The sequence below is a fragment of the Notechis scutatus genome, chromosome 15, assembly GCF_049901735.1.
Source record: "Notechis scutatus isolate UNSWTSFEM ecotype Mainland chromosome 15, rNotScu1.2, whole genome shotgun sequence".
Classification (NCBI taxonomy): domain Eukaryota; kingdom Metazoa; phylum Chordata; class Lepidosauria; order Squamata; family Elapidae; genus Notechis; species Notechis scutatus.
In genome coordinates, this window is record NC_142023.1 from 1479552 (window position 1) to 1506681 (window position 27130).

The 27130-nt window shown below is 47.2% G+C and overlaps 1 protein-coding gene across 1 annotated transcript in view; it reads right to left on the bottom strand.

Annotated features, from left to right (window-relative positions):
- NOTCH1 (notch receptor 1) overlaps positions 1-27130 on the bottom strand; it is a 117879-nt gene that overhangs the window by 15400 nt on the left and 75349 nt on the right. Inside the window, exons 14-28 of the mRNA XM_087943903.1 lie at positions 26116-26308; positions 25160-25305; positions 23176-23289; positions 20575-20694; positions 18541-18693; positions 17594-17822; positions 16236-16437; positions 14594-14747; positions 13717-13901; positions 13350-13482; positions 11927-12184; positions 10756-10868; positions 8769-9337; positions 5611-6036; positions 4192-4340 (exon numbers count right to left, since the gene is read on the bottom strand). Of these exons, the coding sequence (XP_087800029.1) occupies positions 4192-4340; positions 5611-6036; positions 8769-9337; positions 10756-10868; positions 11927-12184; positions 13350-13482; positions 13717-13901; positions 14594-14747; positions 16236-16437; positions 17594-17822; positions 18541-18693; positions 20575-20694; positions 23176-23289; positions 25160-25305; positions 26116-26308 (3144 nt within the window). The remainder of the gene's footprint in view (positions 1-4191; positions 4341-5610; positions 6037-8768; positions 9338-10755; positions 10869-11926; positions 12185-13349; positions 13483-13716; positions 13902-14593; positions 14748-16235; positions 16438-17593; positions 17823-18540; positions 18694-20574; positions 20695-23175; positions 23290-25159; positions 25306-26115; positions 26309-27130) is intronic.

Here is a 27130-nt window from a genome sequence, read left to right on the forward strand (position 1 = left end):
GCCTCTAAGGCTCTAGAGGATGAGCATAAAAGACTTGAAAAAGAGCTACAGAAAATGCCACAGAAAAAGGACATCAAGCTAAAAATGGATATAATTAAACACAAAATGGGTCAAATAGAGAAAGAAGAATTAGCACAGAAAATTAGAGGTGCTAAACAGAACTACTTTGAAGATGCAAACAAACCAAGTAGATGGTTAGCATATAAACTGAGAAAGGAGAAAGAATCAAGGAAAATATTGCAGTTAATAGATGATCAAGGCCAAGTTTGCCATGGCAGTAAAGAGAAGAAGGAAATCATTCGAGACTTTTATGGGAAATTATATAAGCAAGAAAATATTGATGAGGAAAGAGTTAAGCAGTATTTACAGAATGCTAATTTACCCAAGATACCTAAAGAGACTGAAAAAATGTTAGATAGCAATATAACGATGATGGAGTTAACTGAAGCACTCAAGAAGCAAAATAATGGAAAGGCACCAGGCCCAGATGGACTTCCGGCAGAATTTTATAAAACATTACAAGAACCGTTGAATCTCCCATTGCTAGAAGTTATGAATGAAGTTATGTTAAAGAAGAAGATACCCAAATCATGGTCAGAAGCCTATATCACACTTATTCCAAAAGAGGAGGCTGATCCATTGCAAATTAAGAACTATAGACCTATTTCCCTACTAAACACAGATTATAAAATCTTTTCTTCAGTATTGGCAGAAAGACTTAAAAAATATTTAAATAACTTTATTCATTCTGACCAAAATGGATTTCTGCCAAAGAGACAAATTAAAGATAATATGAGAGTAATTTTGGATACCTTGGAATACTATGAGGCACATCCTGAAAAACAAATGGCTTTGATATTTCTAGATGCACAGAAGGCATTTGATAATGTGAATTGGCGATTTATGTTATTATTGTTGGAACAGATGGGTTTTGCTAGAAAATTTATTCAAGCAATAGAAGCTATATACTACAAGCAAACGGCAAAGGTAATGATAGAGGGAGAACTGACAGACTCTATTAACATAAGAAAAGGAACAAGACAAGGGTGCCCACTATCACCTTTGCTCTTCGTGTTAACTTTGGAAGTGTTAAACAGAAATATTAGAGATGAAAAGAGTATAAAAGGAATAAAAATTAAAAAGGAAGAATTTAAGCTGCAAGCCTTTGCGGATGATTTGGTTTTTATCTTGGAAGACCCTTTAGAAACAGCACCAAAATTATTGGAAAAGATAGAGGCATATGGCAAGGTGGCTGGTTTGAAAATAAACAAAGATAAGACAAAGATTTTGACAAAGAATATGTTATCAAGACAAAGGAAGAATTGGCAGATTTATTGAAAATTCAAGTCACGAATAAGATCAAGTATTTGGGGATACATTTGACAGCAAGATGTAGTACATTAAAAGAGAATAATTATATCAAACTTAAACAGCAGATAGCGCTAGATTTGGTGAAATGGGAAAATTTACAACTGTCATTAATAGGGAGAATTTCAACAATCAAGATGAATATATTACCCAGAATCTTATATTTGTTCCAAACAATTCCAATTAGGCTAGGAAAAGACTATTTTGAAGATTTAAATAAAATTGTGTTGAAATATATATGGCAAGGTAAGAAAGCGAGAATAAAGTTAAAGCTTTTGCAAGATGCTAGAATTAGAGGAGGATTTGGTTTGCCTAATTGGGAGTTGTATTACCAAGCTACAAACCTGATGTGGGTCAAGGAATGGATAACATTAAGAGGACATGACCTGTTGTTGGGGTGGCATGCTTTTTTATGGTACAAGGGAACTAAAACACAGGGGTATTTTAAAAGACATTATATACGGGAGTCTCTGTAGTTAAATTGGGAGAAGATTAAAAGACAATGTTATTTGAAAATTCCAGTCTGGTTATCAACTATTGAAGCATTTTCTTATCCTATAATATATAAAAAGGAACAAACAGTTAGATATGGGGAAATATTGAATGAAAAGGGTGAACTTAAATTTATGCAAAAACTAGAGAAACAAGGTATAAAGATGAATTGGTTTTCATATGCGCAAATACATTCAAGGTATGATAAAGATTTTAAAACAGAAGGTTTCTATGATAAATTGACTGACTTAGATAAGATTTTGACAGGTACTGATGAAAAGGTGATTAAAAAACTGTATGGATATTTATTAGAAATCAAACTAGAAGAACAAGTTAAAGAAACTATGATTGCTTGGGGGAAGAACTTTGGATATGGGATTGATTTAGAGAAATGGCAAAAATTGTGGTCTCAAAATTATAAAATGACAATGTCAACAGCTTATAAAGAAAATTTGTATAAGATGTTTTACAGGTGGCATTTCCCCCCGACAAGAATAGCAAGAATGTTCAAGAATAAATCCGAAAAATGTTGGAAATGTCATCAGACACCTGGCTCATATTACCATATGTGGTGGACTTGTGCGGGCGTTAAAAAATACTGGACTAAAATCCACATGTGGTTGGAAAAAATGACAAAAAAACATATAGATTTGAAACCAGAGATATTTATATTGGGAATTTTACCTGAAACATATAGCAAAGATTTGAAATACTTGATTGTAAATGTATTAACAGCGGCTAGGATTGTATTTGCTAAAAACTGGAAAAATGAGAAAATACCATCGCAGGAGGAAATCATTAAGAAAATATTGGAATGTGCTGAAATGAGTAGATTGACATTTGAAATTAGAGAACAAGAGGATAAACAATTTTATAAAATTTGGGACCTTTTCTATCAATGGTTAGATAATAAAATACAGTAATGAAATATGTAGATTTTTAGAAAATAATAAATATATAAAGATGTACTTCTTTTTTATTATATCTACAAAATGTTTTTAGGATAGATTTGGGAGGATAATATGAATGGTTATAAAATAAACTAAGTAAATTATGGTTATCTCGTAAAATATGAATGAATAAAACTATAGTCAAATGATTGATTAATAATGATACTAGGGTATTTAATTTTTGATTGATAATATGAGCTTTTATGTAATGTAACTGTAATTAAAGACTACGAAATGGATGCACAAAATAATTTGTAAACCAACCGGCACACTGTTTGTATACCTATGGAAGAAAGTTTGATGTTTTTATGTTTTGTTTGTTTATGTTTGTTTTTAAAAACCAATAAAATTTACAAAAAAAAAGAAAGATGTTAAGACTTTGGAAAAAGTGCAGAGAACAGCAACTAAGATGGATCAAAGGCCTGGAGACCAAAACATATGAAGAACAGCTGCAGGATTTGGGTCTGGCTAGTTTAAAGAAAAGAAGAATTAGGGGGGACAGGAGAGCAGTATTTGAGGGGCCGCCACAAAGAAGAGGGGAGCAAATTATTTTCCAAAGCAGGAGAAGGCAAGACAAAAAGCAATGGTTGGGAATTAACATTAATTAATTAACAACAGATGGAAACTAGTCAAGGAAAAAAGCAACCTGGAATTAAGGAGAAACTTCCTAATAGTGAGGACAATTAACCAGCTTGCCTTCTGATGTTATGGGTGCGTTATCACTGGAGGTTTTTAAGAAGAGAGACAGCCTCTTGTCTGAGATGCTATTGGTTCTCCTGCTTGAGCAGGGCTGGACTAGAAGACCTCCAAGGTCCCTTCCGGCTCTATTCTATTCTATTCTATTCTATTCTATTCTACTCTACTCTACTCTACTCTACTCTACTCTACTCTACTCTACTCTACTAGCCTCTGTGTTCATGCTCCATCTCTTTAAACATTTATATTCTCTCCTTTCTGAGATTTGCATTAGTTTCCTCACAGCCATGTGAAGGGGAAGAGGGAATGGAGGTGGCAGAGAGACAGAGACAGAGGCAAAGCCTGGGCCATCCGTCAGCCCTCCGATGGAGAGTCAACAGCCCCCAGGTCTGGAGGTGGCTGATGAGGAAGAGGAGGAACAGCTGGGTCCAGTGCCTGAAGTGCAGATGCACAGAAGGCAGAGGAGAGGAGAGGAGTGGAAATCTATGGGCTGGTCCTTGGGACAGAAGAGCCCCCGCTGCTAGCGAAGCCCCAGCCCAGCTCTAGGGATAAAAGGCAGGGGATGAAGATGATGTGGATTGATTAGCCTGAGAGAGAAACTTTTTGCTAGGGCCGCCGGCATTCCTAATTAAAGGAATCTTTTGCGTCCACGTCGTGTTTGGGGAGCTGGGTCAGGACAGCTTACTTTTCACGGCTTCGATCTTGTAGAGAAACTTCAAGCTGTCGCTGGAGGCCAAGGCGCCCAGGAATGCCGCTACGTCGTTGGCACTTTGGAAGCACTGAGAGGAGGCCTGGATGCATTGCCGGTTGTCGATTTCCAGGTGAACGATAGACCTGCAGGTTTGGGGAAGGGAGAACATACAGAGATAAACAAGACTGTTCCAGTTGGAAGGAGGAGCGGTGGTGCGGTGGCCTCAAGGATGGAACTCTCCAGCGTGGTTCATATTTACGACGGTCGCATTGTCCCGGGTTCCAGCAAACCTCCATTCCCATCAGTAACTCCGAGACAAACGCATCTCAAAAGTACCTTTATTAGAATAGCACCTGGCACATCTGTGGAAACCGGAAACTAAAAGTTTTCGGGCTTCCCACAATTTCCCAAACTACAAATCCATCCCCACCTTGGCCGTCATGACATCACAGGGCCCACTCACGATCCATCCAAAAGTAAGGTCCTAATTTCATCCTGTGACCTTGAACTAACAAAAAGAATTTTGTTTTGTCTACTTAGAGCTACTGAATTGAAATCATCCCCCTCCTCCCACTTTCTCAGGCTATGGGGCAGCGTGGAACAGGGCTTCCAAAGCTGACACTTCGGACAAGCCAAGTCAGTGGTCAAGCCAGGTTCATTTAACAACCAAGTTACAACCAACTTAACAATTGCTGCGATTTCTCTTAACAACCGTGGCAAGATGAGGTCATAAAATGGGGCAAAACTCACTTAACATCTGTCTTGCTTAGCGATGGAAATTTGGGGCTTAATCTGGCTGTAACTTGAGGATCCACCCCATTCCAAGGGTGTCCATCCCAAATTGTACAGCTAAATGTCTGTAGAGATTCATGTAGCCATAGAGATAAACCTTCAAGTGCTTCAATGACCCTCTAAAAGGATGCAAATGACCAGCTGTCTGCAAGGAGTATAAATCCTTCCCTTCTCCACCGTCCAGTCAGAGCTGAAGAAGCTTCTTGGATGAGAAGCGAAACATCTTCAAAGAGAAAACAAGGAAGTCCACTTGCCTCCAGAAAAAAGCACCTTTGGCACAACCGTGACCTGGAGGATGGAGAATCTCTACAGACACAAAATGAACTGTTGTCAAATCGAGGACTTTCTATTTAGGGCAGGGGTGTCCAACCTTGGCAACTTTAAGACTGTTGGACACCCCTGATTTAGGGTCTCCTCCTTGCCCTAGACCAGGCAGGGGTCTCCAACCTTGGCCACTTTAAGCCTGGAGGACTTCAACTCCCAGACAGCTGGCTGGGGCATTCTGGGAGTTGAAATCCACCAGGCTTAAAGTGGCCAAGGTTGGAGACCCCTGCTCTCAACTACACACACACACACACACACACACACACACACACACACACGCCGTAGTGGCCTGCTTACCCGTAGATTTCCACCTGGTCCATCTCTCTCTTTGGCCTCCGGCTGAGTGTCGAGTGGAGAGCTTCCGTCACGCTGACCACCACTTCAGACACGTCCGGCCAGCCGTCCGCTGACCTCTTGATGCGGTGCTTCTTCAGCTCTTCCGGATTCCCGAAATAAGGGAAGATCATGGACTCCCCCTTGGCGTCCTTCTTGAAAACCACGTTGGTGTGCAGGACCCGGCTGAGCTCCCGCAGGAAGTTGAGAGAGTTGTTCCTCAGGACGTCGGGGGGGATGAGGACCACAATCACCAGGGTGCCGTCGGCGAGCCTCTCGGGCACGTGGTTGGCACAGTCCAGGCCGTCCCATTCGCACTCGGCGCTGTTGCAGCCCTTGTCACAGTTGCCGTCGGAGAAATGGTCCTTGCAGTACTGATCGTAGAGAGGACTGCCAAGAGGGAGGGAAGAAATGAGTGAATGGAGCCTCCACTTTCAGGAGCAGTGTATCTCTGAATGCCCTATGGTGGAGGCGCAGCAGAGGATACGTTGCCTGCCACGGGTAGCCAGATCAGATCACCTGGCACAAAAGACCACTGCAATTTGGGTTTCAGAGACACTGATGCAAAATTGGACTTTATTATAAATCACAAGAATTAACATTAATAGAGTTGGACAGGATCTTGAAGGTCATCTAGTCCAACCCCCTGCCCAAGCAGGGGATCCTACACCATTTCTGACAGATGGCAGTCTAGCTTCTTCTTGGAAGCCTCCAGTAGTGATGAAGCTCCCACAACTTCTGAAGGCAACTTCTGTTCCATGGGTTGATGGTTCTCCCTGTCAGAAAATTCCTCCATATTTCCAGGTTGGTCAGCTTCCATCCCTTCTTCCTTGCCTGGCCTTCGGGTGCTTTGGAGAATAGCTCGACCCCCTCCTCCTCCCTCCAATATTGGAAGACTGCTATCCTGTCTCCCTGTCTGGATTGACAGCTAGATTGGGAAGGATGAGCAATCGCCATAAAGGACAGTTGCTGAGGGTCTCTTCAGCCCAGCAAATTTAGCCCAGGGCTTCATTCCCTTCCCAAAGGAAGAATTGGGCCCAAGTGCATCATGGACGCGGGAGCCCCCTCATCGGAGACTTGCCAGGCCAGTTGGGCCCCACCCTGGCTGAATGTGTAGGGCAGCCCAACTCTTCTCCCCTTGGCTCAGTCCAGCGCTTGATGATGTGACAGACCAGAGGTGGGATTCAGCCGGTTCTTTTGAGTAGTTTGGAGAACCGGCCAATCCCACCTCTGAGTGGCCCCGCCAACCCCATCTCTTCTCTGCCTCCCATCGAGTCTCTGCTGATCGGTTAGGTCTCCTTTGGTTGCCCTGCACAGGAGAACGGAGCTGGAAAGCAGGTTAGTGGGGTGGGGAGGGAGTGGAAATTTTACAGTATCCTTCCCCTGCCACACCCACCAAGCCGCGCACATTGAACTGGTAGTAAAAAAAAAATTTGAATCCCACCACTGGGACACACCTAGGCCAACTGCTGTTGCTCCCAGGTAGGTCACCCTGTCGCATCACTGGGGGCCCAAAAGAGGGGGGGTTTTCAAAATTCACACCGAATGCAGGGGAGTGTGAAGGGGCAGACAGCTCAAGCAAAACGCTTGAAACATTTGAGTGAAGAGACACGAAAAGACTTTAAAAATTGCAGTGGGTCACACCAAAGCAACCCATGGAACAGAAGTTGCAGGATCTTCATCGCTGGAAGCTTTCACGAAGAGACCGGACTGCCAATCTCTGAGAGGTGGTGTAGGGCAGGGGTGGGCAACTATGGCCCTTTTATGAATTATGGACTTCAACTCCCAGAATTCCTGAGCAAGCCATGCTTCCAACTCTGTTATTCAATTCTATTCTATTCTACTCTACTCCTATTCTATTCTATTCTATTCTATTCTACTCTACTACTCTACTCCTATTCTATTCTATTCTATTCTATTCTATTCTATTCTATTCTATTCTACTCTACTCTACTCCTATTCTATTCTATTCTATACTATTCTATTCTATTCTATTCTACTCCTATTCTATTCTATTCTATTCTATTCTATTCTATTCTACTCTACTCTATTCTATTCTATTCTATTCTACTCTACTCTACTCCTATTCTATTCTACTCCTATTCTATTCTACTCTACTCTACTCCTGTTCTGTTCTATTCTATTCTATTCTTCTCTACTATACTCCTATTCTATTCTATTCTATTCTATTCTACTCTACTCTACTCACGCTACTCTACTCTACTCTATTCTATTCTATTCTATTCTATTCTATTCTATTCTATTCTACTCTACTCTATTCTATTCTATTCTATTCTACTCTACTCCTATTCTATTCTATTCTATTCTATTCTATTCTATTCTACTCTACTCTCTATTCTATTCTATTCTATTCTATTCTATTCTATTCTATTCTATTCTATTCTATTCTATTCTCTCTACTCCTATTCTATTCTACTCTACTCTACTCCTATTCTATTCTACTCCTATTCTATTCTACTCTACTCTACTCCTGTTCTGTTCTATTCTATTCTATTCTATTCTACTCTACTATACTCCTATTCTATTCTATTCTATTCTATTCTACTCTACTCTACTCTACTCTACTCTACTCTACTCTACTCCTATTCTATTCTATTCTATTCTATTCTATTCTATTCTATTCTACTCTACTCCTATTCTATTCTATTCTATTCTATTCTATTCTATTCTATTCTATTCTACTCTACTCTACTCTACTCTATTCTTCTATTCTATTCTATTCTGTTCTGTTCTGTTCTGTTCTGTTCTGTTCTATTCTATTCTATTCTACCCTACTCTTCTATTCTATTCTATTCTATTCTATTCTATTCTATTCTATTCTGTTCTGTTCTGTTCTATTCTATTCTATTCTATTCTCTATTCAATTCAATACAATTCAATTCAATTCTCTATTCTATTCTATTTCTATTCCATTCCATTCTGTTCCGTTCCATCACACCTGGATCACTTTGCTGCAAGAAAAGTTTAAGACCAGGGGAGCAGAGACCACCCGAAAAGCAACCCCACCTCCTTCTCTTTCCCCTCCCTTCGAAGGGGCCAACCCCAGTGGGGCACAGGAGAGGGACGCCCCAGGTGCTGGCCAACCGCCCCCAGCCACTTACTTGCACTGCAGCTCAACCTTCTGGCAGTCAAAGCCGTCGTAGAGGCAGCCGCTGTTGTTGCACTGGACGTCGCATTTCCCGTCATTGAAGTAGTTCCAGCACTGCAGGGCCTGGGTGCAATTCTTCCAGGGATCGTTGAAGTTGAGCGAGCAGTCCCCGCCGTCCCAGCTGCAGGCGTGGTTGTTGCACTCGGCGTTGCAGATCTTGTTGCCAGCGAGGCCGGGGCAGCCGGGGATTTCGCACTTCTCCTCCACCAGGGGAGGGGGGATGTCCTGGCCAGGCCCCCCGGGGAATTCAAAGTCCAGGAGGTGGCAGTTCAGGCCGTTAAAGTTGACAGGACAGAGGCAGCGGTAGTGGGGCGGCTCCGGGCTGAACTGGCAAGTGCCCTCGTTGTAACAGGGGCCCGAGTGGCACGGGTTGTGCGCGTGGAACTGGCACTCGGGGCCGGTGAAACCCGGCGCGCACATGCACCTGGACTGCCTGGCGCTGGGGACGCAGGTGCCGCCGTTCAGGCACCGCAGCATCCCGCAGCTGCGCAGGTCGTTTTCACACGTGATGCCGTCCAAGCCCTGAGAGGGGAAGAAGGCGGAAATGAAGGAAGGACCAACCAGACTGGGGGACAAGAGCTCCAGACCAGGGGCCATCTGGCCAAGGGGGGAGGGGTACCCCAGCCCTGGCCTTGGGGGGCTGCCATCAGAGGGCTCTCAGGTCTGTCCTAAGTGCCATCAAAAGCTGCCTTCCTAGAATTCTGGGGTTCCACATCCACTCCTTAGAATTGAGAGGTTTCATAACCGCTGTCATGCCCCTGTTGGAATCTGATTCCGAGGGGGAGGCTGAACAGCTGACAGGGAATGGGAGTGTGGCTCTGGTGGCTGTGGAGGAAACTGGGGAAGGGCACAGGCCGGCTGGGCATTCAGAGGAAGACCCAGGGCCATCCCTTCTTCATCCTAGGGCACGCAGGGAGAAACGGAGAAGGGAGCAATGTGGTTTACGGGGGAGGAAAGGGCCCTGATTCCCTTCATTAGCTGCAGCTGGGAAAACAGGATTTAAAAAGAGCATTTGCCAACCGTACCTTGCTGGAAGCAAAGCGTGAATTATCTTTGTTTGTCACATCTTATATGGGTTCTGGCGTCCTCCCAACTGTGTGTGTTTCATTATCTTTTGAGTTCTGCAATTCCTTATCCTGCCCTGTCTCGTTAATTGCTGCAACATGGTTTGTGTTGGTTTTTATTTATAATTTAGATGTACTTTGGGTTGGACGGAATTTCTTCCCTTTAAAAACTGTTCTTGGGAGAGTTTTTTTTCTCCAGCCGATGATAACTGGACATTGAGGACCAAGTTGGAGGTATTAAAGGGACTTTACCTACTTTTGTGACTTTGTTGCTTTTGTGCCATGCCCCTTTGGGTCATCACAACCACTCCCTAGAGTTCTGGAGTTCCACATTCCACACAAAAGGAGATTCTCTGCCTTTTCCTGCCCCTGAGCCTTGTCCTCTTCTTGTGGCACAATACTTCCAGACTCTTCCATTTCTCTTCTCGGACCTTCCTGCTGAGCCCTCTGGCCCCCAATCCCTCCTTTCCCTTTCTCTGGACCCTTTGGAAGGACTGGACCCTGGACTCTAGGTGAGCTCTGTCCCTCGAAAACAGCCCTTCCCCCTTTCATGAGCATTTTGACGCACAAATGAAACTGTGGGCTCGGTTAACGTCGTAAGCCAAGGACTTGTCTGTAATTCCTCTGTGTGCACTAGGTGTGGAACCATGAAACTTCCCCCCTGGGGGTGTCCTGACAGACCCTCCCGAAAGCTGGCTCAGTTTCCCACCTGGGGCAAACTCAGCCCCCTAAGTCTTGAAGGAAGCTAGCTCCACCCGTCCCACCACAATCCAGGTGTGAAGAAGTTGTGGGCTTCAGCACCCCGTCTGAGCCCCCCCCACTCATTCCCCCCCCCCCTTCTGCCTCTGCCCAAACAAATGCCGGCCGGCCACATACCGGAGGACACTTGCAGATGTAGCCGTGTTTTGTGTTGCTGGCCACGGCGCAGGTGCCCCCATTCTGGCAAGGTCCCTCCTGGCAGCCATTGAACACCGTTTCACAACGCCGTCCTGGAAGGAGAGCCCAAAAAAAGGGAGGGGGGGGCTTCAGACTGAATTCGGGGTCCAAGCTTTCTCACCTGCCATTCTGGGTGAAGAGTGGGCCTGCCTCCCTCGGGGCTTGGAAACCTTTTGTGGAAATGGGCCACTGCTTTGTTGGAGTTGTGACGAAAGGTTGGGCCCTTTTTTCTTGTTTCCCTTTCTTTTGCTGCTTAAGGACCCCAGTTAAGTTCCTCCCCAATGAAGAACTGATGGGAGCTGCATTCAGGGAGGGAAGGGAAAAGGAAGGAAGGAAGGAAGGAAGGAAGGAAGGAAGGAAGGAAGGAAGGAAGGAAGGAAGGAAGGAAGGAAGGAAGGAGGGAGGGAAGGAAGGAAGGAAGGAAGGAAGGAAGGAAGGGGAAGGAATGAGAATGAGAATGAGAATGAGAATGAGAATGAGAATGAGAATGGAAGGAAGAAGGTAGGAAGGAAGAATGAGAATGAGGAAGGAAGGAAGGAAGGAAGGAAGGAAGGAAGGAAGGAAATGAGAATGAGGAAGGAAGGAAGGAAGGAAGGAAGGAAGGAAGGAAGGAAGGAAGGAAGGAAGGAAGGAAGGCAGGTAGGAAGGAAGGAAATGAGAATGAGGAAGGAAGGAAGGAAGGAAGGAAGGAAGGAAGGAAGGAAGGAAGGAAGGAAGGAAGGAAGGAAGGAAGGAAGGAAGGAAGATAATGAGAATGAGAATGGAAGGAAGGAAGGCAGGTAGGAAGGAATTGAGAATGAGAGGAAGGAAGGAAGGAAGGAAGGAAGGAAGGAAGGAAGGAAGGAAGGAAGGAAGGAAGGAAGGAAGGAAGGAAGGAAGGAAGGAATTGAGAATGAGAGGAAGGAAGGAAGGAAGGAAGGAAGGAAGGAAGGAAGGAAGGAAGGAAGGAAGGAAGGAAGGAAGGAAGGAATTAATTGAGAACGAGAGGAAGGAAGGAAGGGCAGGAGGAAGGCAGGCAGGCAGTGTGGGAGGATGCTGCCCTCCTGTCTAGATCCCAACTTTAACAGCCCAACCCCACCTCCAGGCCTCCGAGGTCCCCCTTGGCCCTCACCCGTGTATCCTGGACGGCATTCACACTTGTAATCGTTGACTCGCTGCACGCAGTTCTGGGTGCCCCGCTGGTCGCAGGGGTTCGAGAGGCACTCGTTGACGTCCCCCTCGCAGCGCTCTCCCACGAAGCCGGGCAGGCAGAGGCAGCTGTAGCCCCCCACCTTGTCCACGCACCTCCCCTTGTTGAAGCACTTGGGGGTCAGGGTCTGTGGGTCGGTGGCAGGGCTGCAGTCGTCAATGTTGATCTCGCAGTGTACGCCTGGTGGGGGGGGGGAGGGATGGGGAGCCAGTCAATGCATGGAGTCGGGCAGGACCCTTCCCATTTATTTACGCACTGGGTCAACGCATAACATATGTCTACGGACTTTTTAGAGTTGCCAACAGAAAGGGAGGGAGGGGGCAGCAGTGCAACAGCTTGCAAAACGAAACTGCATTCCATAAATGTTTTAGAAGATAATAACGAGTTTCTGCCATGCAAAATTCTAACTGGAGAGCCTGATTGATGACTCTGGGCTATGGAGGTGTCCCACTGGAGAATATGAATTATGAATACACCCAGAAGGGTTGGGGGAAAACCAGGGTCAAGGGTGACAATGAATTATATGAAGTGAGGGGAGCCGAAAGTCAACTCAAAATATTTCTATGGTCTTTTTAGAGTTGCCATCAGAAAGGGAGGGGGGAGCTGTGTGGCAGCTTGCAAAACTGAAACTGCATTCCATAAATGTTTTCAAAGATAGTTTCTAGGTGACTGAAGTTTCTGCCATGCAAAATTCTAACTGGAGAACCTGATTGATGACTCTGGGCTATGGAGGTGTCCCACTGGAGAATATGAACTACGATCCACCCCCTCTAAGTCATTTACAGAGTCAGCCTCTTGCCCCAACCACCTGGGTCCTCCTTTTACCCACCTTGGAAGGATGGAAGGCTGAGTCAACTTTGAGCCGGGTGAGATTCGAACTGCCAAATTGCAGGCAGCCGGCAGCCAGCAGAAGCAGCCTGCAGTACTGCACTCTAACCACTGCGCCACCGTGGCTCATGGGGAAAGGGCCCACATACTCAGGTCCCCATTTCTTCGATTTTGGGCTAGTTTGAATCAGATCTTGCCTAATGTCAGGCCTGCCTCCGTTCCAAGCTCAGGAAAGAAAACCCCCAACTCCACTGATTTCGGGACGAGGCGCTTTGACTAAGTTTGAAGTGATGGCAGACAGTTGGCTCGATAGGAGTGTAAACACCTCCCTTTGGCAGCGCCATGTTTCGTGAGTGCAAAGCTCCCAGTTCTCATGGGATCACAGCAGCTCACTTCCCCTTCCCAAATATCCGAGCGTCCCCCCTCCCCAATACTATGGCACCCGATAGTAAGCACCCAAGCTGGAGATCCGGCTGACGCATGACAGACACAATCCTGGCCTGCTTGAGTCTCCTACCTTGGGTTCCGCGTGGACAAGAGCACTTGTAGGTGTTGAGCAGATCAATGCAAGTGCCACCGTTCTGGCAGGGATGGGAAAGACATTCCTTGATCTCCTCCGAGCAATTCCTGCCATGGTAGCCAGCCACGCACTGCAAAGGAAGATGCGGACGCCTCTGAGCATGCAGCAAAGCTGGGTTGTCCTAGGCACCTGCCTCCAAAGGTTACCTGGGAAACGGAGGGAGGACCCCATGTCCCTGACACGAGGCACCTTCCCAACCCGGCCCTGGGTGGCAGGTTGGAATCCTGCCTTCCTGAAAGTGGCCCGAACGCCCGGCGGCTGGGGAAACCAACTAGCCCACGTTCTTCCTGGGCGGGAAGCCTACCTCGCAGGAATAGCCGCCTAGATAGTCCGTGCAGGTCGCCCCGTTCTGGCAGGGGTTTGGGGAGCACTCATCCACTTGCTCTTCACAGTAGCTGCCCGTATAGCCAGGCTGGCAATGGCAGAAGTGGGTGTTGCCCCTGTCCACGCAGAGGCCGGAGTTTCGGCACAGGCGGGCCACGTCCAGTCCTGCAAGAGAGAGGCCATTGGAGACATGTGGGAGGCCAGGAAGGGGCAAAGCAACCCGGCTGTCAACTCATAAAATATTTCTATCGTCTTTTTAGAGTTGCCAACAGAAAGGGGGAGGGGAGAGCAGTGCGGCAACTTGCATTCCATAAATGTTTTCAGAGATAGTAACTAGGTGACCGAAGTTTCTGCCGGGCAAAATTCTAACTGGAGAGCCTGATTGATGACTCTGGGCTATGGAGGTGTCCCATTGGAGAATATGAATTATGATACACCCAGGGGGTAGAGGGAAAACCAGGGTTAAGGGTGATAATAAATGATGTGACTCAGAGTCGGCTGCACCCAGGTCGTGCTGGCATGTTAAGTCCCAATAAATCCTTTGGAAGTTTTAGAAGTTTGGCTCCAGACTCATGATTTCATTGGGGGCAACTGCCGGAACCCTGACATCTGATCACAGTGTCCAGGCCCAAGCTTGGACAAACCCTTTCTTCTTCCTTGCATTTTTTTTCTGGCCTCCAGCCCAGGCAACCCCACCCTCTTCAGCCCCTCGACCAACGGTCCAAGTCAGGAGGATTCCCATCAGGCAGACCTCAAGGCGAGTTGTCTGGAGTTCTGGATAGAGGATCCTGGAAGGAGGCGCCTGCTGGACCCCCTGCCCTCCAGCACGGAGAAACCGAGCAGGAAGGAGGACCCACCTTGCCGTCGCGCAGCCACCTCGCAAGAGACGTTGGGTACGTCGCAGTACAGGCCGGTCCAGCCGCTCGGGCACTCGCAGCGGTAGTGATTGCTGGTCTGCCAGCACTTCCCTCCATTCTTACAGGGAGAGGAGTCACACCAGCGGACCAGGTTCTGCAGAGAAGAGGGGGAAGAGGATGGAGCATACGGTGAGGGGGTCAGAAGAGCCAGCCCCATGGGTGCCGGGGCTGCCGCAGGCTAACCAGAACCTAAGCGACGTCTCGGAGAGCAATCCTGGCGAGGGACGGTGCCCAAGAGATGCCGGAAGTGGGAGCTTCTCTTTCTCATTTTGGTCTCTGTCACCTGCAACTCTACGAGTTCCCTGACAGGAGCACCAATACACCTGGGGGCAACTCTGAAGTGAACCCGGCTGGTGCCATCTTGGAAGCTTCAGGGTTGCCACACAACGGGGGGGTGGGGGGGAATAGCTAGATGGGGTTTTTGTAGCCCAACCAAGAAAGTTTTCCTGTGGGAACCAAGGACGTTCTCAAAGGTGGCTGGCCAGAGGGAGGAACAAGTAACCAAGCAACCAGCCAGCACCTTGATTGGACAGCGTCACCAGTGGGGGAAAAGGGGAAACTTTCACTTTTTAATCAGGTGAAAGCCACGGGAACTTTCAGAGTCGGCTTTCCCCAGTTGTGCCAACATGATGATGCACCCAATAAATTCTTCTTTGGGGAATTTTTCTGCCTCAGAGCTCTGCTTTCTATGGGTGCATTGCTTGGAACGCTGACACCTGGGCTGCCTTGCACAGATCGTGGGGATGCTTCCCACCGTTTGCTTCGCTGGGACCCTCAAAAGGCTCACATAGGTGCTGACTGGACCACCCCTGGTCAGGCTGGCAGCCCCAATTCTCTTGGTTGTGGGCTCTGACCGATCCTTACCATGTTCTGCAATGCTCAAAAACCTATGAAAAGTGCTACCTGGCCAGGAAAAGCTGGAGCTCACTTCTAGAACGCCCACTGAGGCTTATCCGTTGATGACTGGACTGGGCTCAGTTAATCTCCAATTCTGATAATCTATTCTATTCTATTCTATTCTATTCTATTCTATTCTATTCTATTCTATTCTTCTTCCTTATTCTATTCTATTCCTATTCCTAATTCTATTCCAAATTCTAATTCTATTCCAAATTCTAATTCTATTTCTAATTCTTATTTTATTCTATTCTATTTCTAATTCTTGTTCTAATTCTATTCTATCTCTAATTCTTATTTCTATTCCTAATTCTATTCCTATTTCTATTCTATTTCTAATTCTTGTTCCAATTCTATTCTATTTCTAATTCCTAATTCTATTCCTAATTCTATTCTATTTCTAATTCTTGTTCCAATTCTATTCTATTTCTATTTCCTAATTCTATTCCTATTTCTATTCTATTTCTAATTCTTGTTCTAATTCTATTCTATTCCTATTCCCATTGCATTTGTAACCTTTGCAGTCTGTACAGCAAAGGAGGGCTGAAGTGAGATCGGCTAGCAAACACTTCACTTCATTACCACATTGCCCACGCCAATTGGGGGTCACTAGACGAGGACTCCTGTCCTCCCCTCCTTGAAATTCCAGACCGAATATTCCACCTGGAACAGGAAGTGGAAATACCTGGCAATTAAGTCCAGTGTACCCCTGTGGGCAGGTGCATTTGTAGGTCCCGTAGCTGTCCTGGCAAGTTCCTCCATTCATGCAGGGTCTGGAGTCGCACTCATTGATGTCATGTTCACAATAAATGCCAGTGAAGCCAGGCGGGCAGACACAGGTGAAGGTGTTGATGCCGTCCACACAGGTCGCCCCGTTGAAGCAGGAGCTGAGTGGCAGGAGGAAGAAAGATAGTGTGTCACTCACCCCTGGCCTCAGAGATGCTGGACACCACATGAATGTGAGGACCAGGTCAGAAGGGGTCTGTTTCGATCCATCGGGCACATCCTAGATCAACGTTTCTCTGCCTCGAGAACCTGAAGATGGGTGGACTTCAATTCCCAGGATTTGTGGCTGGCTGGGAATTTCTGGAAGAAGTCTGCCCACCTTTAAGTTGTCATGATTGTTTGTTTGCTCTGCAACCCAACAGGACAGACACAGACTTCAACGGATAATTACAACTGCAGAAAAAACAATGGCTACCAACCTGCCTTCCATGGAGGAGGACCTGTATGCTGCACCCTGAGTCAAAAAGAGGACTGTGGAAATATTTACGGACCCCTCACATCCTGGACATAAACTGTTTCAACCCCTTCCCTCAAAACGACGCTATAGAGCCCTGCACACCAGAACGACTAGACACAAGGAGAGTTTTTTCCCGAACGCCATCACTCTGCTAAACAAATAATTCCCTCCACACTGTCAAATTACTTAATAAGACTGTATTACTATTATTCTTCTCATCCTTCCTATTACCTATATCTTCCAACTTATGACTATAACCGTGTTGCTTGTATCTCTATGATTTATATTCTTTTATTTGTTTTCCTAGTATGTTTTGATTGCGTATTAGTAACCCATGTATGATTTGATTGCTTATAGTAATCTATGACTATCACTAAGTGTTGTATCTTATAATTCTTGATGAATGTATTTTATTTTTTATGTACCCTTACAGCATACTCACCAAAGACAAATTCCTTGTGTGTCCAATCACACCTGTTCTGTTCTATTCTATTCATCACATTCCATTCCATATTACGATTCTATTCTATATTCTGTATTCTATTCCATTCTATATTGTTTTATCTAGTTTTCTAGTATGATTTATGTTGATTGCTTCTTTAGTATCCTACAACTATCACTAAGTGTTGTATCTTATGATTTATGATGAATGTATTTTTAGGATGGCTATGATCATGGTTTATCACTTGTTGCTTGTATGTACACTGAGAGCTTATGCACCGGAGACAAATTCCTTGTGTGTCCAATCTCACCTGGAAGTAAGGGGTTCTATTGGAAAGGCCCCTCCTGGATGAACCTACCTCTCCGTGCAGTCTGGAGTGTTGTGCTCACAATGGATCCCACTGAACCCAGACGGGCACGTACAGGTGTAGCTGTTCACGCAGTCCGTGCAGTTGGCCCCGTTCTTGCAGGGGTTGCTGGCACATTCGTCCACGTCTTCCTGGCATTCGAGGCCCTGGAAGCCCGCCAGGCAGTTGCAGGAAAAGCCGTTGACGCTGTCAGAACAGGAGCCCCCATTGTGGCAGGGATCTGGTGGGGGGAGAGACAACCAGACTGGCATCACATTCGCACCACCAGGGGGAGGGAAGGGGGCCTGTGGGGCACTCTCCCAAGCGGCGTAGTAGTATCTCTTGTCCATGACCTCTTCAACAACTCCTGGAAAGGGAACCCCACCACACCTCGGGGGTCCCTGGCTTCTAACATGCCCGGAATTTGCTTTCCAGGAATTTAAATCCATGGTGCTGGGTTTCTGGAATAAGAAGCCAAGGGATCAGTGGTGGGATTAAAATTGTTTTACCACTGGTTCAGTGGGCGTGGCTTGGTGGGCGTGGCTCTCAGCTGAGTGTCAGGATTTTTTTCCCCTCCTCTTCAGCTAATCGTCGGCGGTTTTTTTTTTTTTTACTACCGGTTCCAGTGAACCGGTCCAAACCCGGTAGCATACCACCACTGCAAGGATGCCCTCCCCTCGCTCCTTTTGCAAAGGAAGGGCACCTCTTTTTTCCTCCAATGTCCCCCCCAAACCAAATGGCCTGCAGAGATGTTCCTGTGTGCCCAGACGATCAGGGGGAGGGGGCAGTGGGGGACGGGGGGGATAAGCAGTTTTCTCCATTCAAAGAGAAGCCTTGAAAGGCACCAGATCGGCTGTCCAGCTGTGTGTCGTCATCCCCCCCACCCCCCAATCTTCCCAGCTCAGTCGGGACAAGCCCTGACCGGGGAGTTTGTTTCCCAGGCCCATCGGGATTCTTACTGGGTTGACAGTCATCGATGTCCGTTTCACAGCTGTTCCCTGTGAAACCAGGTTTGCACATGCAGCGGTAGCTCCCGTTGGTGTTTTGGCACGTGGCACCGTTCTGACAGGGGCTCTTCACGCACTCGTTGATGTCGATTTCACATGTTTGCCCTGATAAGGGAAGGGAGAGAGAGAGAGAGAGAGAGATGACTGTGAGAAATGGCCTCTTCGCTCGTCTCTAAAGCCACTCAATGACCACTCTTCCCTGAAGAGCAGCAAAGTTCCTTCTTGGTCAATGGTGCCCTTCATCCCTTGAGAACCGGGCTCTCCAACCTTGGCAACTCTAAGACTTGTGGACTTCAACTCCCAGAATTCCTCAGCCAGCTTTGCTTTGCTAGCTGAGGAATTCTGGGAGTTGAAGTCCACAAGTCTTAAAGTGGCCAAGGTTGGAGAGCTCTGCTCTAGAACGACCAGAGGCCTCTCCTTACCGTGACTTATGCCCAAGGTGGATTATAGCAAAATAAAAATCCCATATAACGGCGCTGAACTGATTAATATAAAGCAGGAAGCTAATTAATATACAGCCATAAACCCCCAAGAACATGTGCACGTCAGGACTGAAAACACACAAAGGGAAGAACTTGGTCCCAAGACTAGAGGAAGAAAGCAAAGTGAAAAATAATTCATTAAGGCCCGAATGATGGAGCCAAGGTAGCCACGATTGCTAGTTTGACTCTGAAATGTGGAAGAAGAGATGATCTAGTTGAGAACTTCCGCCTGGTTACCATGGGACCATAATCCAGCAGGGCCCTTCTGAGGTAGTCAGCTAATTAAGACTTATTAGGATTGAGAAACCGTTAATTAAGCATCAGCTAATGCTTTAGACTTGCAGTCTCCATGTATGTGCAGCTCATGTAAAAAAATGGAATGAGTGCAGCAGAGAGAGGGATGAAAATTTGGAGTTGGGAGACCCAAAGGCATTTCCACCCAGACTGTCAAAACTGTTCATCGCTGACTTGGAGGATTTATCTGGAAAGGGAATGTTAGGCTAGGTTGGGGATGCCTATGTTTACAATTATTTAACCCCGTTAATCAGCTCAAATGCAGAAGGCTTCCAGTTGGGTGGACATCAATGCCCAGAATTGATGTGTAGTAGCACAGGCGGTGTAGTAGCTACTCGCTGGGAATTCTGGGAGATGAAGCTTGTGTGCCTGTAGATATCCAGAGCAGGGATATACCTAAATATGATCTGTTTAAAAAAAAAAAATTTTGTTCTTTATAGCAGCATTCTCAACTTTAGCAATTTTAAAGTGTGTGGATTAACTCCCAGAACCTCCCAGCCGGCCATGGGGAATTCTGGGAAAGATAGTCCGGGTACCTTAGCGTCACAAGATTGAGAAATGCTGCTTTAGACCTTTGTAAAATGTGGTACTGCAGGCTACTTCTGCTGACTGCCGGCTGCCTGCAATTGGGCAGATCGAATCCCACCAGGCTCAAGATTCAGACTCAGCCTTCCGTCTTCTGAGGTGGGTAAAATGAGGACCCAGATTGTTGGGGGAAAGAGGCTGACTTTGTAAACCGCTTAGAGAGAGAGCTGGAAAGCACTGGGAAGTGGTATGTAAGTGCTATTGCTAGCTGGGAAGGGAGAGAGGCAGAGGAGGCAGGGAGGGAGGGAGGGAGGGAGGGAGGGAGGGAGGGAGGGAGGGAAGGAAGGAAGGAAGGAAGGAAGGAAGGAAGGAAGGAAGGAAGGAAGATCAGAATAGGAAGGAAGGAAGGAAGGAAGGAAGGAAGGAAGGAAGGAAGGAAGGAAGGAAGGAAGGAAGGAAGGAAGGAAGGAAGGAAGGAGATCAGAATAAGAAGCAGGGAAGGAAGGAAGGAAGGAAGGAAGGAAGGAAGGAAGGAAGGGAAGGAAGGAAGGAAGGAAGGAAGGAAGGAAGGAAGATCAGAATAGGAAGGAAGGAAGGAAGGAAGGAAGGAAGGAAGGAAGAAAGGAAGGGCAGTGGCCTCAGAAACCCCAAGGGGGGCTGCAAAAGCCAGGAGGCCCCCTCGTACCTTGCCAGCCTGGAAGGCAGGCGCACAAGAAGCTCTCGTAGTCCTCCGACTCTCTGCATTGGCCCCCATTCTTACAGGGACCATCCGCGCAGGGTGCCAGCACTTCCCGGCAGGTGGGACCTACGGTTGGAGAGAAAATTCGGGTTCACTGCAGTCCGTGGCCTGCCTTACGTGGCACGCTGGCCATTTCCTTTCCATCCTGTTGCCCCCAAAGCCCTCGGCTGGATCTAGGGCAGGGCTCTCCCACCTTGGCAACTGTAAGACTTGTGGACTTCAACGCCCAGAATTCTTCCAAGTTGCAAAGGCGACTGAGGCATTCTGGGCGTTGAAGTCCACGAGTCTTACAGTTGCCAAGGTGGGAGACCCCTGCTCTAGGGCACAAGCGCGGCTGAGATGTCAGGCGGTGGGGTCTATTTTGACCTTCCCACAGGTTGCACATTGGACTCTGGCGATCAGTCGCCCGGGGCTGCCCTCCCACATCCCTTCTGGACCTTCTCCAAGGGGCTTTCTCCTTTTGGGGAGTGAATTCATCCACACTGGGCACATTCGAGGAACTGCAGTTGTCCAAACAGCATTCTCCAAAGTCACCTGTGCGTGACCCTCACCTGGACCAGAAGGCAGGAGGAAAAGCCCCTGGCCCAGCCTCTCTTTCCTGCTTCCTGACGGACTCCTCTCTCCCTCCTATCAGGGCCTTCCTTTTGTTTTCCGGAACCTTCTCTGGGCTCTCGGCCTCTCTCTCCCCCTCCTCTCTCTCTCCCCCCTCTGTCCCCTCTCTCTCTGTTCCCTCTTTCTCTCTCTCCCCCCTCTCTCTCTCTCTCTCTCACCCCCTCTCTCACAGACACACACACACACACACACACACACACACACACCCTGCCTCCAAAATGTCCTGGGTTGTTTCTCCCGCAACCAGCGAAGGCAGGAAAACTCCAGGGCTTCCTCCAATTGTCCACAGGTTGCCATTTTGCGCAGGGGGGAGGAAGCAGGAAACAGCCCGAGCGGCCAAACGAGCAGCCCTCCTGCGCGCGCGGTGATGCAAGGGGCCTCCGTTCCGAAAGGGAGGATGGGCCAACGGGCAAAGTTTGCAAAAACACAAAAAGGGCCACAATTGGGGGCAGGAGATAAATAACAGAATACACAAGAGTTGGAAGGGGCCTTGTAGGTCATCTAGGCCAACCCCCTCTCCCTCCCCCGGTCCAGATGTTGGCATGAGGGAAAAATCTGAGGTGGGGGGAGATCAGATAGCTAGTCCTTGACTTACGACCACACAATCGAGCACCAACATTTCCACTGCTGTGTGAGACATTTCTGAAGCGAGGGTTTTTTTTCCCCCCCCATTTTACGACCTTTCGTGCTAACAGTTCCTTAAGTGAATCCCCGCGGCTTGTGAAGTTAATAACATGGTCGTTATGCGAATTTGGCTTTCCCCATTGGCTTTGTTTCTGGAAAGCTGCGTGACCCTGGGACGCCGCCAGCGTCATAAATAGGAGTCAGCATTGTAAAAGTGGAGATTTGCTCGAAAAGGGTGGCGTGAACTTACAGTCGAAGTCTAATAATGGTTTGATTGTGATATGATATGATGTGGATAGCTGATTTGCATCCTACAAATTTTAATTTAAATTTAGGAGGGAAAGACTGTTGAGATATTGTGCACAATAGATATGGACAAACTGACGCACTGTCTATGGGAAGATGGTTTTATTTGATGGTTTGTGTTTGTCTATGTTTGTTATCAAAATAAAAGGTTCTTTTTTAAAAAAAAAGTAAAAATAAACAGGAGTCAGCTTTGCCAAGCATTTTGAATTTTGATCACAGGACCCTGGGGGGATGGCTGCAACAGTCACAAGTGTGGGAAACGGTCATAAGTCAGGGGTCCCCAACATCCAGACTGCGGCTCACTGCCAGGACAATGAGGAACCGGGCTGCACGAGCGGTGGGCCAGCACACACACACACGCACACACATAGCTCAACCAGTGGGCCTGTGTGTGTGTGTGTCTGTGTGTGTGTGTGTGCGAGCACATGCATGCAGCTCAATTTGAGCAAGTCGAGTTGCACGTGCATGCATGCCAGCCCGACGCTTGCGTAGATTGAGCTGTGCACATGTGTGCATATGTGTGCCAGCTCGATGCTTGTGCAGCCTGGTTCCCCTCTCCCCCACCCCGCTCCACCCCAGCTAAGCCCCACAAAGCTGCAAAGTTTGTGGAACGGTCACTAACAGCCTGTTGTAAGTCAAGGACTACCTATATTTGGGAAAGGCAATTCAGCAACTGCCCTGAGGGTTTCAGGACTCCTCAGGGAATTAGATGGATTCCCACCCCCGCCTCTTTTTCCGCAGAGATCCACCCACCCAGAGCAGATCTATTCTTTGGATCAATGACAGCAACGTTTGGTGGCCAGAGACCGAGGCCACCAAACCGGCTGGCGTGAAGGTCAATACCCTTCATGGCGCAGAAACGCCAGAAGTGAGTGTGCTTTGTTCTTCTGTTCCCACTTATGCACCTCAGCTATTCTGGGACATACACAACACACACACACACACACACACACGGCCACATTTCTCTCTCACTGAAGCCCCCCATCCAAGAACTGGCTCTCTCACCTGTATAGGGTGGGAGGCAGTTGCACTGGTAGCGAGCCACATCGTCAATGCAGGTCCCCTGGTTCAGGCAAGGGTTGGAGGCACATTCGTTGATGTTGAACTGGCAGTTGTGTCCTGGGAGAAAGAAGGAGGTCAGCAGGGTCCCACCTATTTCTGGGGGATATGTTTGGGGGACCCCCTAAGCCACCCAAGCGTTCTTCCCCCAACCTGGAACAGCAGCGTGTCAGGATTCTAGCAGTTACCCCCCCATTTAAATCACGAGTCTCGAGCCAAACTTCCAAAACTTCGAAAGGATTTATTGGAAGTTAACATGCTGGCACTGCCTGGGTGTAGCCGACTCCGAGGCACATAATTCATTGTCACCCTTGACCCTAGTTTTCCCCCCTCTGGGTGTATTCATAATTCATATTCTCCAATGGGACACATCCATCGCCAAGAGTCATCAATCAGGCTCTCCAGTTAGAATTTTGTGCAGCAGAAACTTCAGTCACCTAGTTACTATCTTTGAAAGCATTTATGGAATGCACTTTCAGTTTGCAAGCTGCCGCACTGCTCCCCTCTCCCTTTCTATTGCCAACTCTAAAAAGACCATAGAAATATTTTATGAGTTGACACAGCGGGCTAGACCGATGTCCCAAATGTGCTTTTTTTTTTCAGGAGGCAACTGGACTTGTTTTTTTCTTTTGAAGGGGTTTCGCTTCTCATCCAAGGAGCTTCTTCAGCTCCGACTGAATGGTGGGGAATGAGGCCCCTGTCAGAGCTGAAGAAGCTTCTTGGATGAGAAGCGAAACATCGTAAAAAAAAAACAACAACAAGGAAGTCCAGTTGCATCTTGGGAAAAAAGCACCTTTGGGATAACCATGACCTGGATAACTGAGAAATCTCTATACAGACTTTTAGGCTAGACTGATGTTTTTCAACCTCTGTGACTTTTAAAGCTTTCGACTCCCAGAATTCCCTCAACCAAGTTGAGAGTTGAATTCCACACATCTTAAAATTATCAAGGTTGAGAAATGTGGGGCTAGATCTTCTGATGGCTGCCCCCAAAACCCGGTGGGGTCAGATTGAGATCAAGCCCTTTGGAGGCCTACCTCCCCAAATGTGGATTGTCAACCCTTTCTTGAACAGATATTTAACTAAGCCCTTCCATTTTAGTCAAAGGTTTATAGTATTTATTTATAGCTCAATCTTTATTTATTGATTAGCCCTTGGGCCGTATCAAAATGCAGAGTTCCAGGGACAAACTATGACTTAAATTTGATAAAAGCAATTTGAAATGGAATTGGAATAGAATACAATTTAAAACGAAACTGGAATAAAATATCATTTAAAATGAAATTAGAATAAAATACAGTCTAAAATGGAATTGGAATAAGATGCAATAATTAAAGATATAGATGAAATATGATAAAATTATATTTCGGTGCCACCCCTGCAATCTACCCCAATCACATGCCGATCTCAACCAAACCATTTTGCTTCAGTACCATTGCGCTGTGTTAAATGTTATTTTCAAATTCTGGCTGCACATAAGGCAAGGTGTTTTGATATGGGGATCCCAATGGGTCATTCGTCTGGTTTATAGACCGAGGTACCACTTTATAGTCAAGGGTTTATAGTATCTATTTATAATAGTTTGGCTTCCTTTCCTTGAGTACTTAGTCTAAGCCAGAGGTCTCCAAACTTGGCCACTTTAAGACTTGTGGACTTCAACTCCCATAATTCTCCATCCAGCTTCACTAGACTTCCTTACTCTCTTGTAATCCCTTCCTCTGCAACCTCTCCACTCTAGGGAGTAGGAGAAAAAGAAAAACAACAACAACAGGCATGGTTGAATGGAGAATTCTGGGAGTTGAAGTCCACCAGTCTTAAAGTCGCCAAGTTTGGGGACCCCTAGTCTAAGCTAAAGATCAAGGTGTAAAAGAAGAGTAATTTGCCATGACTTTCAGAGGGGCGAAACTGTGGGTGAAGCCCAGGTTCTTACCACTGAATCCCTCCTGGCAGGTGCAAATGTAACTGCTGGTCATATCCTTGCAGGTTCCACCGTTCGCACAAGGGTTGGACTCGCATTCGTTGTTATTGATGTCACAGTTTGTCCCACTCCAGCCTGCGTCGCAATTGCACTTGTAGCTTTGATTCCAGGAGAGAGAAAATGACAAAGCACAAAGTGATTAGATTGGGCTGGTTTTCTTTAAAAAAAAAAAAAATCCTTGATGCCACTCAAACACCTCTACAGGGCATTGAACAACCAACCTTAAAAACACATCGTCTCTAGGATGGTTTAGTGAATCTAAAATAGTTTCTGGAAGAACAAAAACAGCTCTTGGAAGGGCCAACCCCTAACATGATTGGGCGTTATTGGTTAGGGTTAGGGTCTCTCTCTCTCTCTCTCTCTCTCTCTCTCTCTCTCTCTCATCTATCTATCTATCTATCTATCTATCTATCTATCTATCTATCTATCTATCATCTAACTAACTATCATCTACAGTCTCTCTCTCTCTCTCTCTCTCTCTCTCTCTCTCTCTCTCTCTCTCTCTCTGCCTCTCAACTCAAGCTAACAAGTCTGTCTGGCAGTGAGATGAATAATTGTCTGCCACATCTATTCATCTCCGCCCCCTGCCTTTTATCCCCAGAGGTAAGATAGGGCCTCGCTAGCAGCAGTGGCTCTTCCATCCCAAGGACCGGCCCATAGATTTCCACTGCTCTCCTCTCCTCTGTCTTCTGCATATCCGTGCATCAGGCACTGGAACCAGCTGTTCCTCCTCTTCCTCACCAGCCACCTCCAGACCTGGGGGCTGTTGACTCTCCATCTGAGGGCTGAGTGACACCCCAGGCTCCGCCTCCCTCTCTCTCTCTCTCTCCCCCCCTGCCAGTACAGCGCTCACTCAGGTTTCCCCATAGTACCCCTCCTGCCCTGGCGCAGCCTTGCCCGCCGCTCACCCGTTCAGCCCGTCATGGCATCTCCCGTGGACGCAAGGGTTGCTGCTGCACTCATTCACTTCCGAGAGGCACATGGAGTCGTGGAAGCCTTCCGGGCAGAGACACGTGAATCCGTTGATGCCATCCTTGCAGGTGCCCCCGTTGTGGCAAGGGTTGCTTTCACACTCGTCCACATTGAGGCTGCACATCCTCCCTGAGGAGCAGAGAGGAAGCAGTGAGGACCCTTACTCAGCGTTGTGGTTCGCCAGCAGCAGGTGCGGACAGCTGAGGTCTTGGAGAGCGAAGGACTGGGATGAGGGGCCTGCGTAGGATGCAGGGATGGGGCCAGGACCATCAGGGAGTGGAGTGCGGCCTTCGGATATGGTGGAGGCTGGCAGCAGAAGAGGACCCTGAGGAGCCCGTGCCCAGTGTGCGTACGTGCAGGGCTGCTCGAAGGAAAGAGCAGCTGCAGCAGCACGGGCGACTCGGGAGTAAGGCTGCAAGGTAACGGCCCCTCCCTGAGAAGATAAAAGCCAGCTGAGAAACTGCAGTTCTTTGCGGGAGGCAAAGAAGTTTGATACTTGACCCTGGTGGACGTTAGAATATCTTGAGTTGGTGTTTGGAGACTCTTTGATTTACTGTTTAGTAACTTTATCTGGTGTTCTTGGCAGCCTTGCAAAAACTTGGCAAGGCTCTTTCTTATCGGAGCTAATTAGTTGGAAGTAGCCTTTTATCTGGGAAGGAACCGGATTCGTAAATGAAACATGAAAAGGTTGTGCTGTTACCTTTGTCTCGTGTTTGCTCCCTTGGAACCAGGTTTGGGTCAGCATACTCGGGGGCCACTAAAAGGGGTGGGATTCAAATTTCTTAACAACCGGTTCTGTGGGCATGGCCTAATTTGTGGGTGTGGCTTGGTGGTCATGTGACTGGCTGGGCGTGGCTTGTATGTAAATATTGTAAATATATATGTAAAGATTGAATTTTTTACCCCAAATCAGGCAAAGCAGGCAGGCAGATTGAGTTGCTCACAGAATCA